This window comes from Lygodium microphyllum, chromosome 23 (assembly GCF_053477565.2).
Source record: "Lygodium microphyllum isolate KBCC chromosome 23, Lygodium_microphyllum_v1.1.10, whole genome shotgun sequence".
NCBI lineage: Eukaryota > Viridiplantae > Streptophyta > Polypodiopsida > Schizaeales > Lygodiaceae > Lygodium > Lygodium microphyllum.
Genome location: NC_141157.1, coordinates 7,106,429 through 7,120,955, shown reverse-complemented (window position 1 = coordinate 7,120,955; position 14,527 = coordinate 7,106,429). Strand labels below are relative to the sequence as shown.

At 42.1% G+C, this 14,527-nt stretch overlaps 1 protein-coding gene across 4 annotated transcripts; it reads right to left on the bottom strand.

Annotated features, from left to right (window-relative positions):
• Window positions 1-314: 314 nt before the first annotated feature.
• Window positions 315-13,873, bottom strand: LOC148015843 (uncharacterized). 4 transcript variants are annotated; one of them, XR_015688039.1, is made up of 3 exons: window positions 12,526-13,873; window positions 5,942-9,297; window positions 5,349-5,731 (listed from the first exon to the last, which is right to left on the bottom strand). XR_015688039.1 is itself a non-coding variant. In XM_087663794.1 (2 exons), exon 2 carries the CDS (start codon window positions 5,339-5,341, stop codon window positions 3,500-3,502), a length of 1,842 nt encoding a protein of 613 aa, XP_087519920.1. In that variant the 5' UTR covers window positions 5,342-5,731; window positions 12,526-13,378; the 3' UTR covers window positions 315-3,499. The 4 variants fall into 4 exon arrangements, 3 of the variants coding, with proteins under 3 accessions (XP_087519920.1, XP_087519919.1, XP_087519918.1); XM_087663794.1 differs by lacking the exon at window positions 5,942-9,297 and having other exon boundaries at window positions 315-5,731; window positions 12,526-13,378; XM_087663793.1 differs by lacking the exon at window positions 12,526-13,873 and having other exon boundaries at window positions 315-5,731; window positions 5,942-6,288.
• Window positions 13,874-14,527: the final 654 nt, after the last annotated feature.

Below are 14,527 nucleotides of genomic sequence, written 5' to 3'. Positions count from 1 at the left end.
TTGTTGGGATATTTAAATTAGATAAATTTATCCACTCCCAACTTGGCACTCTACACAAAATATATTTATTCTCTACTAAGGAAATATCATTTTCATTGGAATTCTTTACATACTGTTGCTCTTCAACAAATTCAAACCTTAGTCAAAAATCTAAACCCACTTCGTTTGCCAACTAGTTTACCCTTAATCCTTTTTACTAATGCCTCTAATCATGGTTGGGTTGCTGTAATGTGTGAAGAAGATCAAAGCATCACACCTCCACAACTACATATTTGTAGATATGCTTCAGGCATTTTTAATAGTACCCAACAAAATTACGTGTCATACCAAAGAGAGATCTTGGCTATGAGTAAAGCTATTAAAGCCTTCAAGATATTTGTAGAATTTTAACATTTTACAATTTGTATATATCTACAACATGTTCCTAGCTACCTTACCAAGAAAGCACCAAATGAAATTGGTAACAAAAGGCTTTGAGATGGTCCTTCTTCTTTGATGCAGTGGATGTCACTTTCAAGCGTGTTCCCGACAAACAGAATCTTCTAGCAGATCTTTTGTCACAAAGACCACCTTGAACAACCCACTTTTTATTGTTGAAGATTTCCAAAATCTTTTACCTTTAAAAGATGCCGCATGCATAATCCACATGGCATCCACTCAAAGATACCCACTACTCAATCATGTACAGCAATCATTCATCCCACTAATTTTTTGCCTACATAAGGCGCCTTCTCACTCCATTGAAAAACACACAGATAGAACATCTTTGTATCTAGCTCTCCCAACTCTCCTTAAGCCTTGTCTTGTATCAAAGCCTTTTAAAGCAATATAAGGTTGCTCCTCTGCACTCATAATGTCTTCTTAAGTCTCCATATTGGGCTGTTAATCTGTTATGCCTCTCAATCCTCTTCCCTTGCCTTTAACCATTGCTTCCATCAACATTGGCCCACAACTGTTTGCCTTACATAGCTTTTGGGGTTTGAGGATCAAGAGGCCCATTAGGACAGTCCATATACTAATGCCCCTATCCACAATTATAACACATGCCCACAGACTTGCTCCATTAAGATGGCCAAGATTCCCTATGCATCAGCCGTGGGCAATCTTATGTATGCCATGACAGTGACCCGTTAGTGGCTTACCCTTCGTGATGTCAAGTAGCATATTCCAAAGATATTCTGAGAGATTGAAAATCTCTACTTACACCAGACATTCTTTCCGGATGCAATCTTTGCCGATCTCCGCAAGTTGGCATTGCATGATATACACCAAATCCACTTCCTTGCTATGTCCTTTCGATCAAAGACAACCTCAAATAATCCCCAGCCGCCATAGTCTATTTGATCCACTGAGCCCTCAGACTTGAGTATTGTGTTAAACCAAGTCACAATTTCCATTGCTCTTGCTAGACTCCCCGTGAAGAAGGCCAATACCACCTTGCTACTGAACCACAGCACATTTGTGCTGACCTTCTCTGCATCCAAAGCGACCTTCTTGGATATACCCTCCAACCTATCTTCCAATAAGAGCACCTTTTCTGGGAATTCCCCAAAACAAGTGTTGTGGAACAAGATAAAGGAATGGATTAAAATTGCAAGCTTTGATGTCTGCATCTCGATAAGCCTAGTGCTTTTTGGAGAATGCAAGTCATGGACGAACAATCCCCCAAGGGCTAGAACATCATCCGAGCAATGGTGATCAAACATGTTGGGCTTTTTAGGAATGCCAAAGTAATTGATAGGGTGACAAGATCTCAGGATGTAGGGCACACTTTCAACCAAAGCTGTCTTTCTATTGTTAATGCATTCAAAGTTGTCAAGTGTGCCTAGGTGCAACAAGTTTTTGCTAGGGCACTAAAGCTCACATTAGAATAGAAATGAGAAGCACCCCCCACGTTCTTCAACTTCTGCATTAGAAAAAAAACATTGACCAGTTTTTTTCAACCTTGTTTGTTGGATTTCCTTGTGGAATAAAACCACATAGGAGGGTTGGGAAGTGCTATACACTTGCCACCTAGAATCAACTTGAAGATGGTGCTTCGAGCTTTACCTTAGCCACAGTCCCCATAACATTAGGGGTATAAATGTGATTGTCATTGCTGCATCATCTTAGCCACAGTTCATATTATAGTAGTGTAGCTGGATTGTCATTGCTGCAACCACAACTGGTATGACCATTTCCGAACTTCAATGACACTGTTCACTTTGCCTAATCTACATATAATGTCAAGCTTGAGCTATCCACCAAAGTTCTGAGCCACAAATAGCATGCGAATCCTTTCAAAAAAAGGAACCAAGACACTCCAACTAACAGCATTGTTTTACCTCAACCATGGAACCATACTGGGAAGATGCAGGTTCAAAAAGGTTGCTAGATCAAGTGTATGCTTCATGGCAAGGGGCTATCGTGACAGAATAGAAACAGGAAAGAGAAAAAGATGCATGCTTCTGAGTTCTCTCACGAGTCCACCAGCCCAGTTACTCCAAATCCACAATGCTGCTCATAGCTTTGATTGAAGTATATGAGCAGCTTCACTCCGCTATTTGAGTAATCACATCAACACTGCATAAATACCTCTTCCTCACACCTAGTTTCAACAACACAAAATAAAGTGGAGAAACAACCATCTAGATCCGACAACATTTTGCTTGCAGAAAGGCTAACAAAACATTCGTCAATCCTCCAATATAACAGACATTTAAGGTGTGTGCCACAGTCTGAATCCACAGGCTAGAGCATATGCAAACCACCACTGACACGCGTTTTCACAATGAGAAATTTTTGAACATACAAGATATATATTGTGTGATAATTACTCTCTTTTTACAGCAGACCGGGGTGCTCAACATGAAACTGCCATTGATGCTGGCACAAGAATCAGTTGTATACTCATCATATGGTGACAGATAATGTGAATTACCATATTCCTGGCAGAGGCAAAATCAAAAGTAAGAGGGATGTGATCTTACAAAGTTGTCATTAGTTGAAAGTAATGGAAGGTTATGGATGGGCAAAAGCACAGAATCGTAAAGCTCCTCTGTGTCTCCATATATTTTGCTATAAACATAAGCTTCTCATAGCTCCTTGCAGTTTGAATACAAGAATTGAGCAAGCAAGCTAAAACCACATCTCTGTCTTCAGAAAACATGACTGACAGTGCTTCTGTTTTCTCAATCAAATGAGCTGTGGGATCACAGATTATGAAACCACCTACATATGGAGCTCAACGATCTGTGTGCGTTTCAGTCACTTGTCTTTTATTCTTCCCAAAAGCTTGCCCTGAACCTGAGAGGGTGTGTGCAATCTGATCTTCAGTCGCATCTGATAGGCTCTCATCATTGTTTGGATACATCTGGCAAGTCTACCATCGGAAATGGTTCTCTCTTCCACCAGACCTTACCAGATTTTGAAGCATATTGTAAATTGCTGCTCAAGAGATGCATGCTACTAGAAAATTCAAAACCCATGTGCTGATGATCCACTACCTCAGAGGCTTGTCTCATTCATAAAAGAAAGCATTGGAAGCATCCCTCAGACCTCTCCCCTGGTAGATCTCTAAATGATTGATTGCTTGAGTTAGCAAGCTTTCTAAAGAAGAATTTTGAGCCAAAGTCGCCGTCTTTGCAAACTTCTTCAAGGCTGGCAATGGCTCTGCTTTTGCAAGAGCTTCATTGTCTCCAGCATATAAAGCAAGATAGCACATCAGAGTAACTGCAAAAAGCTGAATCTCACCTCTTCCCAAAAAGACCAGCTGGAGAAGAGGGCCAGCAGCTGAAGCTTCAATTATTGCTCTGCAATGTTCACTGTGTAAGAAGTTTTCCTCACATGCAAACTTTGTTAAAGCCGCTATTGCTTCTGCAGCAATATCTTCTGGACCTTCAAGCTGCCTGACAAGGGGTTTCACAAACCGACTTTCACGTGCAGGGAAGGTTCTGGATAAGTAACCAATAGCTTTGATGCAAGCCACCTGCAGTTCAGGTGTTCCTTCTTCAGCCAGGCGTAGAAGCTGATCTATCACAGATTTGGCAGCTGGAGAGCTCCATTTGAAAGCTGTCCTTCGCAGCACAGCATCCCTCTCAGCCACAGCAGCAATTTCCACAACAGCCATTACAGAATTGAACTGCACAGGTCCCTTGGCATTTTCCATTAGTGCAGCAAAGCACAAAAGAGCTCTTGTCTCAGTTATACTTGTGCACACTTTAGAGTTTCCTTTTGCTAGCTTCCACAAAGCATGAGCAACTTCTGCATTTAGCTCTGCCTTTATCTCAGGGTCTGCATTTTCACGCTCCAAGCGACTAAGTTCCCGTTCGGTCAGTCCCATCCCACGCTCAGGAAATCTGCTGAGTCTGGTTTCCATCATGCAACCTGCACCTTGTTTCAACCCATTGGCCTGCAGTCTGAGAGGCTTTGCTGTGGCCCTATCTTTGGCCATGCTTGTCATAAGAGTGCCAATATTGATGGCAGGTTGCGCATTTGCAGGCTCTTCTAGAGCTTCGCCCAGAAGTGTGACAAGTGATCTTATGACTAGTGCGCCTAGAAACAGATCCTGCTGTTCAGGAGCAACATCCACCATCTCTGCTAATGCCCAGGCAACAGCTGCTTGAACTCTGATTGATCCTCTGTTAAGTACCTTCACAAAAACTTGTGGAACACCCTTCTGCATCATGCACACAACCACCTCAGCATCTTTTGCTAGGTAACCAAGAGTTTTTGCAGCAGCCTCTTTTGCATGGAGTGTTCCATCTGTCAACACTTTCAGCACAGGTCCTATGGCCTCTTCTTCCACCATGATTTTAGTGAACCTGTCATTGTTCCTGGCATATTCATGAATTAAAACGGCAGCTTCTTCTCTCTGTTCTTCACTTCCACGGTAAAGCAGAGCAATCTGCTCCCAGCAGATGGCCAGCAGTGGTTCGGAAGAAGCTATGGGAGGAAGTCCTCCGACACCTTCGATCATAGATATAGCAATGAACCAGGAGATGTCTGCAATCGAGTTTTCAAGCTGGCTGCTGATGCTCTTAAATTCATGTCCTGAAACGAGTGTGAACACACGCCTGATCAGACCACGTCTGTTGCACTTCCTGACCAAAGTTAGGGTTTTCTGAACCGTTTTGACAACCCCCGTGATCATCCTCTGCAAAGGCGTGGTGTAGAGGGGCCCAGCTATGGACGTACCATCTCCTGCAAGCCGAGCACAGGCGCGCAGAAGCTTGAGTAGCCTGTCGACCCTGTGGACGAGATCCAAGCATTCCTGGCGATGCGATCGGGCCTCTGCTGCGAACTTGCGCAGGGTGTCGGAGAGCTGGATGGGAGCGATGACAAGGTCCTCGACTTTGGCCATGGCGATGGCTATGGCGACGATGATGATGATGGTGACGCGGCTGCGTCTGCTGGTGGTGGAGATGATGGCAACGATGCTGCAGATGATGATGACGATGATGATGCGGCCCTGTGTGAGGGTAAGGTGAGCGGATCTGGAGCATTGTCATACGGGAATAGTATTAAGGGGCAGCCTGAGACGCAGAGACGGGAAGATGCAAGGGTAGTGCATCCCTCTTCTGGTGATCTTCAACAAGAATGGCTTCTTCTTCGTGGTGTCCGAGCCGCCCGACCGCATATTGCCAGGTCCTCCCAGGTACTCCTGTTGCTTTTGTGTCTGTGCGTCGGTCGACTGTCTCTCTCGCTCGAGTGAATGCCGCGTCGACGACTTTTCTTCCACGGTGGCATGGCACTGTGGCACATATATAATTTTGTGACTTTCTTATTTGGCTATCAGGAACCAGGATCACTTTTTCTTTTTTGAAAACGCAGTGAATTGTATTTCTATAATTTTGCGATTTTCTTGTTTTGCAATTAGGAATCGGGAATCATCGAAGCACTTTTCTTTTTAAAAGCCCAGTAAATTATATTTCAGAAAAGATGGAATTACGAAGTTACGAACCCGGATCACGCTCACAACCATTTGCGCAATCAGAGTCAACGCTTTAAAGTCAATCGATGATCTATAGATTAAGTCAACTCGTCTCCGGTTACACTAGTCTTTGAACTCATCCTGTCAACTTTCAAGTCAAGCCAGCCCCGTTTTAGATAAGTCTGATAGCATGTGGCAGTGTTCGGGAAAAAAAATTTTGTGAGCCTGACATAAATCCTTCTTGTCTTAGCCTAAAGAAGTTTCCGAAAATTTGAACCATCCAAAACTTTTCCGTTTCAACTTGAACCGGTCCAAATCCTTTTATCCTACAAATTGAACCGGTCTAATTCCCTTTTAAATATATAATGAAAAGATAATCACCTTTTTATTATTATTTGAAAGGATCTTTATTTCAAAGTTTTTCTTGGAATTTTTTAAATTACTTCTCTTATGCCTTAGAAATGAAAACCTTTATTATCATTAAGAAACTTAATTTACATTTTTATCTATATTTTTAATAGTAAAAAATAAATGTATAGAGGTGGTTTTTATGTCTCTTAATGGGTCTAGACGCTATGGCCTCAGAGAAGTATATACATCATAAGCACAAAAATAAAAGAAAGTATAAAACAAAAACCCAAAAGAAAATAAGTTAATTTTTTTATTAAAAAAGAAAAAAAAACATGAAAGAGAATATAATGAAATACAAGCAAAATTTAAAAAAAATATTTAAAAAACAAGCATATTTTATTGAAAGAAGCAACCATGATACCAAAAAGAGAAAACAAAACTAACATGAAAGAGAACATAGAAAAAATAAGTTTAACATAGATAAAGAACTAAACATAAAGAAAAAAAGCAAATTTTACATTATAAATATATAATAAACATATAGGAAAAAAGAAGAAATTGTGTCAATGAAAAAAGGTAAAAAATTTAAGACAACAAAAGCGCAAATAATGCACAGTGACTTCAATATCATCATAGGCCATAAAAAATCAATTGCCCCTTTGAATATGCAAAGTTATTGCAAAATCAATGAGCAAATTCCTTGTGCTGTGTATAAATGTCGATGTGTTTTTTCAGCCCATAAGTCCATACTCTCAATGAACTCCATATTAGTGAATTTAGAAGGCCCTTCAATAAAGATTTTCATTAATGCATCTAAACTCTTAATCTCCAAACGATTACGTAGCTTACTCTTTATCACAGTTCGAGCACTAAAACCTCTCTCACAAATAGCAATGCTCGAACATTGGACAAGAGCTACTTGACAAAGAGTAAGAACATTATGATAAGCATCCCTCCACATATTGTTGCAAGCAAGTGCTGAAGTTACCTCTGGTAATGTGAATCTTACCCAATCTCTAGAAGCTTGATGCTTAAAATTTCTAAATTCTTTCTTAAACTCATCAACTTCTATCATTGCAGGGAATTCCTCTATATTCAACTTTTTGGGAAAACCATAAAATGAAGTTACTTTATCTATTTCTTGGATTCCATAGGTTTTTAAGGCCTTCTCTTGTATTGGATGTTGTGTAGGCACAAGTATTTTTAAACAATTAAGCACGGAATTATCTTCAAATCGAGAATTCAAGTTACTTACCACTGACTTGGCAAAAGCAACTTGAAATTCTAAGGCCCTATTAAAGTCTTCTCCATTAATTTTACGTTTTAAATCATGCTCATAAAACTTATTCCCATGCAAAGCACCTCTTAATGTATATAAATATCCTTTTTCAGGCCCATAGTCTGGAAGGATATCATATCCATATATACCGACACTTAATGCATTCATATCAGGAGGAGGACAATCAATGTAATATTGTGTTATGGATATAATTTCATTCTTCACAAGACTATCTATAGTTGTGACATCTACAAAGTCCTTTTGAAACATTTGGCTTAATGTTGTTAAACCTCTTAAAATGTCAGCTAAGAAATGTAAGCAATAAACACACTCAAATTCAGCCAATTCTTCATAAATATGCAATGCCTCTTTTTTTGTGATCTCAAGTATGGCATCTAAAGACTTGCATACTCTACTAATGGCTCTATATCTACTTAACCATCTCACATCAAAAGTATGCTCAAGTAGAAGAATGGGACATGCCAAATCTTGTTGCATAGCTTGCAAGCCTTCTAATCTCTTTGTGCTAACATTGAAATAAGAAGCTATGGCATTAATAAGCTTTTCTAGCTTTTTACAATAAGGCATCTCTTTTGCTACACTTGATATTGCAAGGGCACTACGATGTGCAACACAATGAATTGAAGTTAGAAATGGATTAACATGTTTTTTCAATAAGGCCTGAACACCATTATCCTTTCCTACCATTGTGGAACATCCATCGGAGCCAAAAGCAACAAATCTAGACAAGTCTAGCTTACATTTCTTTAGCTCACTAATAATAGCTTCAAACAAAGATTTTGCAGTACCATCATGCACACGTATAATGCCATAGAAACTTGTCTTGGGAATGCAATCTCTCTCAAGATATGATAAATAAATAACCATATGTCCATGTGAAGAGATATCATTGGACTCATCAATTAAAACACCAAACCATGGACTAGCAGAAACCTTCATTATTGTGGTTTTCATAAGATGTGATGCCATGCAATAGATCATTTTAGCACATGCCTTATCATCATTATAGAGACTAGTTGTATATGGTGCATGACAATCTTGCAACAAATTTATCATCTCAGGAAAAACTGAAAATGGTAAATTTTGTTTAGCAATTAAATATGCAATTCTAAATAATGAAAGTAATGCCTCATCTTTGACTTCCCTTATTTTTTAAACACTCTTTTCAATACAATCTTTTCCTTCAAGCAAAATGGCTTCCATAGCAAACTTATGACAAGTCGTGCGAACATGGGATTTTAAGTTACTAATTTTAAAATTTATTGATCCCCCTTTTGAATATGCACTATGTGGATGAGGATATTTTAAACAATACTTACAATACATTTTTACTTCGTCTCTATCATAAACAAGCCATTTGAATTGGTCAAGCCAATTCTTTTGAAAGAGTAAACGTCCTTCTTTTTTTCTTTCAAGTTCAGCCTTATCTTCAAGTGAAATATTATCAAGTGATTCATTCAAAGGCAATACATTAATTGAAGATGACTCCACAATATTATTAGTGTTTTCTTTTACCTTTTTAGAAGGATGCTTAGTTATATGTTCAATCCCGACCCATGAAAGAAGATTTCCTTGTCTTTTTTCTCTTGATTTAGGTGCCATTTCTTGAAAATAAAAAGAGTAGTTTCGATCTTACCTTCTTTGCTAATAATACTTGAAATTTGCTACCTTTATAATGCCTTTGTTCCTTTGAAAACCAAGCTCCTCATATCTTTAGTCTCTTTTTATCTTCAACCTTCACAAATTTATCAATAAACATATAACAAAAAGAATTTGTTACTAATCTTTCATTTCACCAACCACTCTTAAAAGAAAAGAGATCGCATGCATGCTATTGCTTTATTGAGTGATATCAATACTTAATTAGAAATTACATTGGTAATAGTAGAACTTAAAAGACTAAACTTTAAACTTTAAAACTTAAAGCAAAATGAAAATTGAACAATAAACTTATAAAGAATCGAGATGGTGCTTACCTGTAGGCTGTTTTGCCACTTGCCAATCGTGATTTTAGGGAGAATGTTGACAACTTGAAAGTTGACTCTTGAGCAAGGAACTTGAGTCTTGAAGCATGGAACTTTGGAGGCCCAAATCTCTCTCTCTCCCCGTCAAAGGAAACAGCCTGGCCCTACACAGTACTGAGTACAGGGCCCAAGCCAACAATCTGTGTGTGTGTGTGTGTGTGTGTGTGTGTGTGTGTGTGTGTGTGTGTGTAGGAGTCTGGACTCTGCTCAATCTTCAGGGCTTGCGGGCCGCGACCAATCTTCAGGGCCCAAATCTTCTTGCGACAGTTCTTTCTCTCTGTGAGTCTGCCAATGTGTCTTCTTTCTCTCTGCGAGTCTGCTGAACACTGAACATTGAAGTTTTGAACTTTGAAAGTTTGAAGCCTGCTAGTGCTGCCTCACGCCCCCACGCCCAAGTCCCAGGGTAGAAACTTGACTATTGAAGCCTGAACTTTGAAGGCTGACGGGTCACGGCGGACGCTGGATGCCCTCTCTCTCTCTCTCTCTCTCTCTCTCTCTCAGACCCTGACGCCGGACGGGCCACGGCGGACGACTCCCTGTTGAACACAATTGTGGCACGCGGACTCTCTCTCTCTCTCTCTCTCTCTCTCTCTCTCTCTCTCTCTCTCTCTCTATCTCTCTCTCTCTCTCTCAGCCCTGATGGGCCATGGCAGAGTCCAGACTCCAGACGCCTCTCTGTTGAATCCTGCTGGCAGCTGTAGCGCTGTCTCACGCCCCCGCGCAGACACCCTCTCTCTCTCTCTCTCTCTCTCACGCCCCCACGTAGACTGTCGAAGCCTCAGGGCTCACGCCCCCACAAGCAGGCCCCACAGTGCCACGGCCGAGTGCCCACTGCCCACGCTTAAGCCTTAGATTCTAGAAGTTAGAAGCCTCAAGGCTCACGTCATGGATGTCAGATGATGGCGCACACTTAGAAGCCTCCACGTCCACAGAGCTGCCACAACGCCAAGCCCACGGGCCACAACGCTTAAGGGCCTAAAGGCTAAGGCTCTGAGGCTTGAGCGATTGAAGCCTGAGCCTTAAGCGCGCTCTCTCTCTCTCTCTCTCTCTCTTGAATCCCTCCAGGCTCCCACAGGCCTAGGCACAATCACGACTCAAGAATAAGCAGGAAGGCAAGGCTCAAGCTTGAATGCAACACTCACAAACTGCATGCAGGCTCACGATTTATCATCACAAGTCTACAAGAGCTCTCTCTCTCTCTCCCATCTGAAGACTGATAGTGGTTAGTTGGTTACTGCCAGTCGAGTGCAGTAAGAATTAATTATAATTAAAGCTATAATTAAATCTAAAATATTCAAACTTCAAGGCTAGATCGTCACTCCAGAGTCCATCTGCCATTTGGCAAATTGCAATGCATCCTTTAAAGTTAAACTTTAAAGCTTTAAAAAGACTTAACTTTTAAGATTTAATTTAAAATATTATAATATATAATATATATATATATGTTATATTTATTATTTAAAATCCTTTTCTATATCATTCTAAAAGGAAATTCTCCTTCTATTTTAATATTGAGAAGGATATTCTCCTTGGATGATCCAAATTAAACGGTCTGAGTCTTTTTCACCTATATTTTTTACAGGTAAGTACTTCCTGCCCACATATAATTGAACAAGTTTTTTCTTGAAATGAACCGGCCTTAGGATGAAGCGAACCCGTCTTTTCCCGAACACTGGCATGTGGCAACACGTTCACTTTCCTTTTCAAGACTTCCTCAAGGTCTACTAAGAGTCGCGCCACACCCAAGTACACTGACTTTGTCAATGTGCTGCAAGGACTTCATATCAATACAGCCACGACAAGTCCAAGTCACCTATCTTAAAACCCACCGTTTCAGTCATTCAAGCTCTAAGCTCTGATGCAGAGAGATAATGCAAAAGGGAGGAGAGAGGTGGTCTTATCCATCAATTTCCGATTCATAACTGTTAAGCTCTAGCAAGTTCATGGAGTACCATCATTTTAGAGGGTACTCCATCAATTCTCTAAGGGCTACTAGACAAGTTGTGCTAGTTGAAGTGTGTCTGCCACACAAACTCAACTCCATGGACACTCACGCAGGTAGATTTTACTTGTACGTGACCTACCTTTTACTTCGGCATGCTACCCCCTCTTTGACGCGTTAATCATTTCGGTGCAAGGTAGTGCCATGTAGATTGTATCGCACTATGCTCTTGGGCGAATATGTATATATATGCACTGGTCACCTCTAGTATGGGTGGATTCTACAGGCTTTTGTGTCGAGGATGTTTAGGGGGATAATATTTCTTAATGTAGCTACTGTTAAACTGGCCGATCCCTACCCTATCGAGGATATTGTGAGTTCCATCTTTCCGATTCGACTGATAGCGCGTGAGCCCTTTTCTGCTCCAGGCCCTGAGGACCCGCCCAAAGCCTTGAGCGGGATGGGCTTCACTCGCTCAGCGAGACTGGCGGTCAGCAAGGTAAGGATCCAACGCTGGCGGTGGTGGTGGATATACACACCACTAAAGATGAGCTTGAGGAGCAAGCCCCTCCTGGGAATACCTCAGCTGTCAACCAGCACCCCACCAGGCTTGATCAGCTCTCCCCTTCTGGTACACATAGGCCTGAGAGGACGTAATCCGGATCTGACATACCCCTGGCTCGAACGGACCTCAAGAGTCGAGACCCACCTAGCCCTATTGAAGAGTAGTAGTCACGCTATTAAATAAAGGCAGAGTCCTCTGTCGTGCTGCGATGCCCAAGCAGGTACAACGTCGGGCACAAAGATACTAGTCTAGCCGTCTCCTTCGACCTCCTCGGCAGGTCCATTTGTGACTCCCCTGGTGGAGTTCAGTATGGAGTCTGGCTAGTGTTGTCTGGCGTATCTTTCTGAGGGCCTTGCACAGCAAACAACCATGTAGCAAGAACTAGACATGACGCAACAACAGATAGAGGTAGTTCATCGAGAGAATACGGACCTTTGGGAGTAGGTCCATTGCTAACATGTGGATCTCCAGAACCGCAAACAGATCCTATTGGCATTGGTGGAGCAGGCACATTTCGACTTCCTCAACCAAGTGTGTGACTAGCTCCATGTTGACAAGCAGGCACAGGCGGAAACATTGTGGGCACAGTGTTGGCGGTATCTGACGATGAGGACGATCTGTTGTTCTTTATCAGAAGCTTCAAGGTTGCCCAATTCAAAAACTCTAGGACGCGTGGGAGGACACACTCTCGATCTCTGCACTGTCCTACGGCACCCTTGCTCCCAGCTCCCGGCTCTACATACGAATGATGAGGATCTGGATGCAGATTCCGGTCCCAGCACCAACCTTCTCTGCTTGGGGGTCCATAGGGAACCTCACCCTCGATGCCTGCCAGTGGATCGAACCCCTGCTCTGACTAAAACCCATTCAGAGGGTTCCGCGGCCCCTGCTCAAGTCGGTTGTGCTTCGGAGGTGGGGTTGCCCCCTCCTGCTCGGGCAACTTTCCCTTATATCGAACTCCTATCATCTGTGGCTCGGGAACATCACGATTCGACCATGCTTCTGACTCTTGCACCTCACCCTTCAACAAGTATTTAGATGTACCCACTGGCTCCTTCCCTGGTGCCGCACATTAAAGATCTTTTTTTCGATAGATACGAAGTTAAAGGTAAGGAGGCGGTTAGTGGTTCTGAGCGACGAGGATGTCTCAGTTTTCGTGCCAATGTTGGATGCTACATTCGAGGCATCGTTTGGTGGTAGTTCTCAGAATCCAGCCCTTGAGGCTTGAGGCTTGAATTGCTTGAAGCTTCAGTTTCAGGAGCACTCTAAAGTGTTGGAGCAAAACCAAATGCAAAGCTGAAAGAGCGAGTAGTAGAGTACCCTTCCTTAGCGCGCTGACTCTGAGGGCACAGGTCAAGTGTTTATCGAAGCATATCCCGAGACCCGTCCATGCATATATTGTTGCACTGGCTCTTCCGGGTCCCCTCTTCTGCTTCAGCTGAGGCGGTCCCAGCTTCGACGGGTTCCCAGGATCAGAAGCCTACTAAGCGGTTCCACGGCCTCTTCTCTCAGCGTACAATTGGGGCCACATCCCCTTTGTTTAGGACGATGCATGACACCGAGGAGAATTCATCGAAGGAAGATTTGCGGCAACTGAAGCAGTCGTAGCGGGGGTGCCTTTTGGTTAAAGCTCAGACGGAGTCTACTTGGCATCTTCTTTGGATGATCCAACAGACGGCGCACCAACAGGCAAGGTTACTTCTGTAGATTGATACGCAGAAGCTCCTGCAAGGGGTGGTCTACGCAGCGGCATTGTTCACCGAATTGCGTTTTCATAATATTCCTCGGTCCCCTCTCTAGGGGTAAAGGTCCAAGGGGCCTATTTAGTGACATCTATTGGGCCCCACCCATTTCTGCCAGTTTGGGTCAAAACGATTCTATTTGAGCACATGGCCACTAAGGCCCACCCTTCTCTAGGGTCCACAATAAAGTTGGTGATGCAATGTGGTGGCAATTAGAGCCAAATTTACAGCAAAAGAATAAATAGATGGGCAAAAAAACCCAAAGTTTTGGGACAAGGCACTACCACTCCAATACAGTGACAGCAGAGTTCGGGAAAAGACAGGTTCGCTTCAAACTTGAACTTGTTCACCTTGACAAAAATCCTTCTCAATTCTTTGGAAGAAGTAAATAAATTCTCTTCAATTTTCTCAAAATATAGTTATATTTATTAAATATATGTATAAAATGGGGTTACTTCCTTCTCAGATGATAATGAAAAGGATTTACTTCCTCTTCCTAAAAAATTATTTCTCAAACCCTGAGTGATAGTGCCACTTCGAGTCAATTGCATGTAGGCATGCATCTATAGGTCTGTACTGATTTGTGTGATCACATCTACCATCGCATCCTTCCTTCTACTTCTCATCCTTCACTGTTTTGCAAGTGAAGCCATGAGAAACCAAGCATCCTTCAACTCTACCATGGTTGCCAG

What these genes read in the sequence shown, in the direction of transcription:
- LOC148015843 (XM_087663794.1), bottom strand. Translation starts at nt 5,341, where the DNA reads ATGGCCAAAGTCGAGGACCTTGTCATCGCTCCCATCCAGCTCTCCGAC.